The following is an 8,778-nucleotide window of genomic DNA, read 5'->3' as shown; positions in this document are numbered from 1 at the left end:
CCTTCTGGAAGGTTCCCAAAACCGGACAGTATAGTACAGGAACTGCCTACGCATAATTAGCCGGCCCATCGCGTCGCTCGATCACTTCGCCTCTGCGAAGTGCCGACAGTTTGACACAGCGCGCGTCAAATAAGGAATTCCCGAAGAGAGCGCAATTTGTTTAATCATTGTAATCAACAGATTGGGTGGCCGCTTCAATCTGTATTTCTCTTCCCCCCACACATGCGCCATGGCCCAATTTGCATGCCGCTCTGACTTGTTGGAGCGCCAGTGCCGCTGTCAAAGTAATGAATGCGTACGCGGTAGGGTTTTTTTTTTTTTTTTTGAGAAAGGCGTACGCGGTAGGTGTGGGGCACAAATGGAGACAGTCGCCAGCAAAAGGTACTCCTAGTACGCAGACTAATTAGGGAAAAATGGGCAGAAGTTATACGCAGAGAAAAAAGAATCGGATGGAGTATAAAATATTAAGGAATTTTTCGACATACGGACAAATATAAAAAAATAATAGAAAATACAGAAGAATCTAGAAAATTAAAGAAATACAGAAAAAAAAATGAAAATTAAGAAATAATACAGCAAATCCAAAAATATATACAGGTATGAAACATTAAGAACAAATACACAACACTGTAAAAGGGATGCGTGCCAGGTCGGCCTTAAATGCATGACTTCAGGGATGGGCCTTGATCCATGGAGGGCCCAAGGCCAGCCCGATCCTTTTATTCTGAAAGAAGTATACAAATCATCCCAAATCTGATCTTTAGGATACATACCCCTTCTTAACTCAAAACCGGGACAAATCACACCTTTAAATTACTAAAATCGGGTTAATAGCATCCTTTAGTGGTTTTAATCAAATCTTGAGCGGTTTTTGTCTCTCCTGATGCCGATTAGATGCTGACAGGGCAAAAAAACTTTGAATGGGTCCCATTAGCCAGTTCTCCCCTTCTTCTTTCTTTCCTTTTCCCCTCGCCCCCTTCCTTTTTTTCCTTTTCCCCTCGCCTCCAGAATCGCTCTTCCATTCACTAGGGCTCGGCCGCCGTCGCCGTCCGCCGTCGTCATCTGCTACTTGCCTGTCTCCAAACAAAACAATGTGTCCAGGTGCGTGCGCCTCCATCTCCGTTGCTCCTCTGCTCCGTTTCTGGTGTCGTTCGTCGGCAGAATCGTGAGCACCGGTGTACGATCGCGTGCGCCGCAGAGGTGTGGGTTTGGGTGAGGGGAATTCCCCTTGCAAAATTCTTCAGGCCAGCAACTTCTCCATGATGCTTGACTTCCAAATCACACACATATGTATCCAACATCTTGTTCTTCGACAAGCTGGCGTTGAGCAAGCCATTTTCATTCCTCAGTCGATACACAACATCGCACAAATCACCAAGCAACATGCTCACAAATGGACTGTGCGGATCATCATGCCAAAGAAAATATCTGCAGTCAACTCCCTGGGTTCACAAGATCAGAAGCAAAAAAAGATCAGAAGCAACAGATTAACAAGTGCACACGCAGAGAATTCAGAAATACATCATCATTTCATAATTCAGAATTTGTAACTGCATGACTAGTACTACAGCCCCAAATCTGGGAGGAAATACTACTAATTTTTAGTGCATACTAATTTCCAAAACAGACTCGAGGCTACTTGCCCCTGCATATTATTTTTTCAGTACTACAGCCCCAAAACTGGGACCAAGATTTTTCAGTCCATTCCTTCAGTGCATACTTGCTCCTACAGACTCGAGGCTACTAGCATAACAAGTGCAAGAAAAAATACGAAATCCCAGCCCGGTAAAAACTGTCAAGACAATCAGTGAACACGATGGAGACGTGGAGCCATGGAAAGCACGCACGCCTGTGGGCCGTCGTTGCCGACAACAGCACACAGCGATCGACAGCAGTGCAACAGTAATGCCGGGAGATCCCAAAGATCAGATTTGGGGGTGATTTGTATACTTCTTTCTTCCTGCCGTGCCGGGCCAAAATCTGTGCCCGCGGGCCGGTCCTAATAGCACGGCCCGGCCAGGTTTGCCCTTAACCAATGATTTCAGGGAAGTAGCACGAGCATCCTCGGCCGAAGCAGCAATGGAGGAAAAGGCGACCCAGAAAGCGGCGGCGGAGGGGAACCCCTCGCCGGAGTTGTGCCTGAGGATTCCCGGGGACTACGCCGTCGGCTCCATCCCCACCGTCCTATACGTTCCCGACTTCATCTCCCAGACCGAGCAGGCCCAGCTCCTCCACCATGTACTGTACTGGACTAACCCTCTCCTTTCTACTACTCGCCCGATCCCCTACTTTGGTTTCGCTTTCTTCTGTCTTGCTCGTGTGGTTTGACGCTCTGGTGGCGAATTCCGTTGCAGATATATCAGGCACCGGCGCCCAAGTGGAAGATTTTGAAAAACCGGCGGCTCCAGAACTGGGGTGCGTGTGCCGGTTGCAGCCCCTGCCTGAATCCCTGATTGGAAATCTGCGTTATTCTTTTCTTTTCTCGGCTCTGGGGAAGTGTTGATTTGGTCATCCTGTGCTGTGCAGGAGGAGTGGTGCATGAGAAGGGGCTACTGCCGCAGGCGTGTGAGTATCCATCAACATTGTAATGTTCAGCACAATTTTGTGGATTCTGTGTCATTATGAAGCATGCTTTACATAACTCAAATGCACCCATGTGATTATACGGAGATAGTTAAGGAATTCGTTGTTCCTCCATAATTTGGCTGCCATAAGCTTGCTAACATAGTATGGATGCCCTCTGCCCCCCTCTAGAATCCTTACAAATGACGAAATTCCCATCAGAGCTTACGGTAGAGAGATGAAAGAAGATCTCATGTTCTCAGTTTTGAGAGATGACAAGAACTATTTGTATTATCATCTGTTCTCTCTTTCCACCAGTCAAATAAAATCTGTTAAAACGGTTTAAACAGAAATTTATTTTAGATGCCCCTACCCCCTCTGTAATCCATACAATGGCAAAATCGCTATGAGTGTTTGTGGTAGAGACATGTAAAAAGATCTTGTAAATAAATTGCAAACGCAATATGCATTGTCTTACGTTTTCTCTTTCTATTAGTGAAACAAAAATGTTGTGTTTTATTCTTAAGAAAATAACTGTATCGGGCTATTCATTGTCAATGGGAGAGCTGGGAAGATCTCAACTCTGGGAGATTACAGAAATAGGAAACACGAAAAAGGAAGACAAGAAAAAGAGGGGATGTACAGGAGGGCAAGAACAAAATAACAGTACCTCCCCTCGATGAGATTCTTGATCAGCGACCACACGCCAGCCGGTACCAGATATCGTTCGCGTAGGGGCATTGCACAAGCAAGTGATTCCCAACAACAGATTGTGTGCTCTTTTTGTGTAAATTATTTTTTTTGGTCTATGACATCATAAGGCTGGCATTTATGCATGCTTGACGTTGTACAGCATACAAAAAAAAGTGTTTTGTCAGGAACTAGAAATATGACGAGTACTTAAAATTACAAATAGTGAACATTCCTTTTTTTTTCTTAGTTAGGTAGTCATCAGTTTTTAGCATTGAAATTATGTTCATTTGTCTAATATTGCAGTACCTCCATGGCTTACAAAGATAACTGGCAGAATCTGCCAGTGGACTGGTTTATTTCCTTCTGCAATCAACCATGTTCTGATTAATGAGTATCATCCTAATCAAGGGATCATGGTCAGTAATCATCAGCTCCATAATGTTTATTTCTCTGGTACATCTTTTATGGTTTGCACTTCACTGAAGTACAATAACACTGCACCTTTCAGCCACACCAAGATGGTCCTGCCTATTTTCCTGTTGTCGCTATCATATCCCTTGCTTCAGCGGTTGTGCTTGATTTCACACCCCATGGAAAGCTCAGAGGGCTCGAACATACACATCTCCAAAATACACAATCTGATGAGTTGCAGGAGAGTAATGGTTCTTATAAGGTTGAAGGCATGAAGGAAGCTGGTCCTGCTTCTTCGTCACTTCTACTAATGCCCTGCAGCCTCTTAATATTCAAAGATCAGGCTTATACAGGTTAGCCCTGTAGCTCCTTTCCTGAATTAGCTAGATATAAAAACCTCTTCAGAGTAAGGCTGTCTTTTTTGTGTGCGACAAAACTAGGCCTTGATTATTTATATTTTCATGACATTTGCAGACTTCCTACATGGTATACAAGACAATGAGCTGCATAATCTAGACAAGGTGAAACTTTTGCCCAGTGCAAAGCACTCCAAATACCAGCAAACTAACAATCTGCGTCATTTGCATTCTACAGGTTGCAAATGTCTCACAGTGCCCACAATTCAAGCATCTAAGCCATGATTACAGCCCAGGCAAAGCAGATAGCAGTGTTAGCTCTGAGCCAAGTGGCACCTTCCGCAGGACCACGACAAGAGTCTCGTTGACGTGCCGGCTAGTGTTGAATGTGCATAGTAAGCTGTTTAAATACTAGTATCCGTATGGCCTGCTTACATCAGCATAGCCGGTGGGACAACGGTGAGAAAGAACTGTAGTAGATTCAAAGAAGTATGCTAGCAAATCAGAGGATGAGAGGAACACCCCATATTGCCCCTATCTGGCCGGTGTATGTCTTTTGATCGTTCAGCATTACAAAATGTGAAATCCCCTCGGCGGACAGGGTTCAGTTGTGCTGCAGTTTATCCATGATCACATATGTTTCGTTCTTTTTTTTATGGCACATATGTTTCGTTCTTGATGTGGTGAATCAGAGTGTTTATCCTTGACTGATCATATCAATGTAGAAAATATGCATGAATTTTCTTGAATGTAACGGTAGAATGAACTATTAGTTCTACTAGTAATTTCCGAATATATTTCATGGGATATAGCTGCACTGGTGATTAAGATTATTTGAATTTGGCAGAACCAGGACATTGTATATATAAGTAAGTAGAGATCATTCCGGCCATGATTTATTTTGTGATGAAAGTCGTTGGAGAAATATGCTCATGATCCCGTCCACATGAGGGAGGTCATGATTTTTCGTTAGAACAACCAAAGTCTTCTGTTTTTCTTCCATGAACCAGCAAATGGCGGATCATTTGCATGTTAGCTATAATGAAATTCAGAAAACAAGACTTGTAATGAAATTCATGAAATGTTGTCGTGGTTTCATGTAAGGAAACTTAAAAAAATGAAAATGGGGAACTAGAAGTCTAGAAGCCACTCTGCCTTATATTCTTATAAGAGAAACTGCAGAGTGAGACTTTGAACCCGGGCCAGCGACAAGCCGTCAACAATCTTTGTGTTGTCCACATTTGTACTAGGTTGGGTGATACCACACCTTAAATGCTCCCATGATATCATCTTTGGAAAAAATAATTTTAGATGTTTCAAAAAATCTGATCTTTTTTTGGGGGTGAAAGTTCACAATGTTTGTCAGTACGATCGCTAAAAAAACGAGATCCAAATTCAAAATACACATTGAGAAACAAAAAAGACAAATTTAGCATGAATAGAGTCACAAAAGGACAAAAATAAAATTGACACTATTCTTGTCTGGATTTGTATTTTTTGTTTCTCAATGTGTTTTTCGAATTTGAAGCTGAAATTTTAAGGGGTTGTAAACATATTCGTTGTGAACACTCATCATTTTTTTTCAGAATTTGTTGAAAAAATTAAAATTGATTTTTTTATATCATATCATGGGAGGGCCCTTGGGAGGAAGGAGGGGATGCGGACAATGTGTGGATGAAGATGGCGACTTGCATTCGTAAGGTGGCCTCGGAGGAGTTTGGAGTGTCCAGGGAAAGGAGAAGCGAAGATAAGGATACCTGGTGGTGAAATGATGATGTCCAGAAGGCGATTAAAGAGAAGAAAGATTACTTCAGACGCCTATACCTGGATAGGAGTGCAGACAACATAGAGAAGTACAAGATGGCGAAGAAGGCCGCAAAGCGAGCTGTTGGTGAAGCAAGGGGTCGGGCATATGAGGACATCTACCAACGGTTAGGCACGAAGGAAGGTGAAAGGGACATCTATAAGATGGCTAAGATCCGGGAGAGGAAGACGAGGGATATTGGCCAAGTCAAATGCATCAAGGACGGATCAGGCCAACTCTTGGTGAAGGACGAAGAGATTAAGCATAGATGGCGGGAGTACTTCGACAAGCTGTTTAATGGGGAGAATGAGAGTTCTACCATTGAACTGGACGACTCCTTTGATGAGACCAGCATGCGTTTTGTGCGGCGCATTCAGGAGTCTGAGGTGAAGGAGGCTTTAAAAAGGATGAAAGGAGGCAAGGCGATGGGCCCTGATTGTATCCCCATTGAGGTGTGGAAAGGTCTCGGGGACATCGCGATAGTATGGCTAACCAAGCTTTTCAACCTTATTTTTTGGGCAAACAAGATGCCAGAAGAATGGAGACGGAGTATATTAGTACCAATCTTCAAGAACAAGGGGGGTGTTCAGATTTGTACTAATTACCGTGGAATTAAGCTGATGAGCCATACAATGAAGCTATGAGAGAGAGTCATTGAGCACCGCTTAAGAAGAATGACAAGCGTGACCAAAAATCAGTTTGGTTTCATGCCTGGGAGGTCGACCATGGAAGCCATTTTCTTGGTACGACAACTTATGGAGAGATATAGGGAGCAAAAGAAGGACTTGCATATGGTGTTCATTGACTTGGAGAAGGCCTATGATAAGATACCACGGAATATCATGTGGTGGGACTTGAAGAAACACAAAGTCCCAGCAAAGTACATTACCCTCATCAAGGACATGTACAATAATGTTGTGACAAGTGTTCGAACAAGTGATGTCGACATCGATGACTTCCCGATTAAGATAGGACTGCATCAGGGGTCAGCTTTGAGCCCTTATCTATTTGCATTGGTGATGGATGAGGTCACAAGGGGTATACAAGGAGATATCCCATGGTGTATGCTCTTTGCGGATGATGTGGTGTTAGTTGACGATAGTCGGACGAGGGTAAATAGGAAGTTAGAGTTATGGAGACAAACCTTGGAATCGAAAGGGTTTAGGCTTAGTAGAACTAAAACCGAGTACATGATGTGCGGTTTCAGTACTACTAGGTGTGAGGAGGAGGAGGTTAGCCTTGATGGCCAGGTGGTACCTCGGAAGGACACCTTTCGGTATTTGGGGTCAATGTTGCAGGAGGATGTGGGTATTGATGAAGATGTGAACCATCGAATCAAAGCCGGATGGATGAAGTGGCGCCAAGCTTCTGGCATTCTCTGTGACAAGAGAGTGCCACAAAAGCTAAAAGGCAAGTCCTAAGGACGGCGGTTCGACCCGTAATGTTGTATGGCGCGGAGTGTTGGCCGACTAAAAGGCGACATGTTCAACAGTTAGGTGTGGCGGAGATACGTATGTTGAGATGGATGTGTGGCCACACGAGAAAGGATCGAGTCCGGAATGATGATATACGAGATAGAGTTGGGGTAGCACCAATTGAGGAGAAGCTTGTCCAACATCGTTTGAGATGGTTTGGGCATATTCAGCGCAGGCCTCCAGAAGCTCCAGTGCATAGCGGACGGCTAAAGCGTGCGGAGAATGTCAAGAGAGGGCGGGGTCGACCGAATTTGACATGGGAGGAGTCCGTTAAGAGAGACCTGAAGGATTGGAGTATCGACAAAGAGCTAGCTATGGACAGGGGTGCGTGAAAGCTTGCTATCCATGTGCCAGAGCTATGAGTTGGTTGCGAGATTTTATGGGTTTCACCTCTAACCTACCACAATTTATTTGGGACTAAAAGCTTTGTTGTTGTTGTTGTTTGTATATCATGGGAGCATTTAAGGTGTGGTATCACTGGATATTCTCCCCTTTGTACCAAGGCCGACTTACCATTTCTAGAAATTTTCATGGTCATGTTAAAAAGAATCATGGCACGTTCGTAAATTCCCTTGCTCATGTTGTTGGGATAAAGAGACACAGTGTATACTGTAAATAAGTGCATTACACTTTCGACTGTGTAGTCTCACCATAGCGGTAATTTGCAATAAAGTTTTCCAAAAAAAATACTATAGAAATGAGTTGTCATAATAGCCTTGTTTCATTTTTTTTCCTTTCTTTCTTCCTCTCAGAGCTTGAAAATGCATACATACATACAGGCCTCGTGGGAGTATTTTTCTTTTACAAACCGCAATCTTCAAGACTGGTGAAGGTCTCTTGTAATTCCACGGGTCTCGCGATGGAATTTTGATTACAAGTAATTAATCTGATTGCAAGTAATTAGTCTGATGAGGATGAAGGCTACGATAATGAAAATGGCAATGGTCTCCTAAAAATGGCTATGGGATGTGTTCTTTTTTCAACGGTGTATGAAGATGTCTTTTTTTTTACAAGGGTATGAAGATGTGATGTTGATGCCGGGCTGCGAGCCCTGCTACAGTCCGCTCTGTTCGACTGATAAGAGCATGTACAATGATGCTATCTTAGGAGTGCCACGTAGGATAAATGATGGGGTGGAGGAGAGAGAATTCATAAGAAAAGATTTGTCTTCTCTTATTTAAGATAAAACAAAAGATGACCTTTTAGCACAATTTATCTCACCATGTATTAAGAAATGACTAGTTATTGAAGATAAAATTAAGATATAATCCATTATAGGCATATTTTTTTGTCATCTTTAAAATTACATGCAAGACTTAAAGATAAGGTTGTCTTATCTACATGCCCTGATAATTCTTGCATGGCCCGGTCCTAATACGGCTTCAGAAAGCACGCAAGCCCACGCACACGACTATACGGCCCATGGGCTATGTCATACGTCCCACCACCCCGGTTCGGCTGCACTGAAAGAGAAAAA

General features: G+C 43.4%; 1 protein-coding gene across 1 annotated transcript; it reads left to right on the top strand.

Moving 5' to 3' along the window:
* Positions 1-1,954: 1,954 nt before the first annotated feature.
* On the top strand, positions 1,955-4,771 carry LOC123068818 (alpha-ketoglutarate-dependent dioxygenase alkB homolog 6). The gene is made up of 7 exons (XM_044491492.1): positions 1,955-2,238; positions 2,355-2,415; positions 2,527-2,565; positions 3,559-3,671; positions 3,764-4,019; positions 4,141-4,187; positions 4,261-4,771. Exons 1-7 carry the CDS (start codon positions 2,080-2,082, stop codon positions 4,435-4,437), a joined length of 852 nt encoding a protein of 283 aa, XP_044347427.1. The 5' UTR covers positions 1,955-2,079; the 3' UTR covers positions 4,438-4,771.
* The last annotated feature ends 4,007 nt before the right edge of the window (positions 4,772-8,778 follow it).

Source organism: Triticum aestivum, chromosome 3B, assembly GCF_018294505.1.
Source record: "Triticum aestivum cultivar Chinese Spring chromosome 3B, IWGSC CS RefSeq v2.1, whole genome shotgun sequence".
Classification (NCBI taxonomy): Eukaryota; Viridiplantae; Streptophyta; class Magnoliopsida; order Poales; family Poaceae; genus Triticum; species Triticum aestivum.
The sequence above is the reverse complement of the archived record's forward strand: the minus strand, read 5'-3'. Positions and strand labels throughout refer to the sequence as shown.

What these genes read in the sequence shown, in the direction of transcription:
- LOC123068818 (XM_044491492.1), top strand. Translation starts at nt 2,080, where the DNA reads ATGGAGGAAAAGGCGACCCAGAAAGCGGCGGCGGAGGGGAACCCCTCG. An exon ending in ATCCTAATCAAGGGATCATG is followed by an intron (nt 3,672 to 3,763) that starts GTCAGTAATCAT and finishes TGCACCTTTCAG; the next exon opens with CCACACCAAGATGGTCCTGC. An exon ending in CAAAGATCAGGCTTATACAG is followed by an intron (nt 4,020 to 4,140) that starts GTTAGCCCTGTA and finishes TGACATTTGCAG; the next exon opens with ACTTCCTACATGGTATACAA.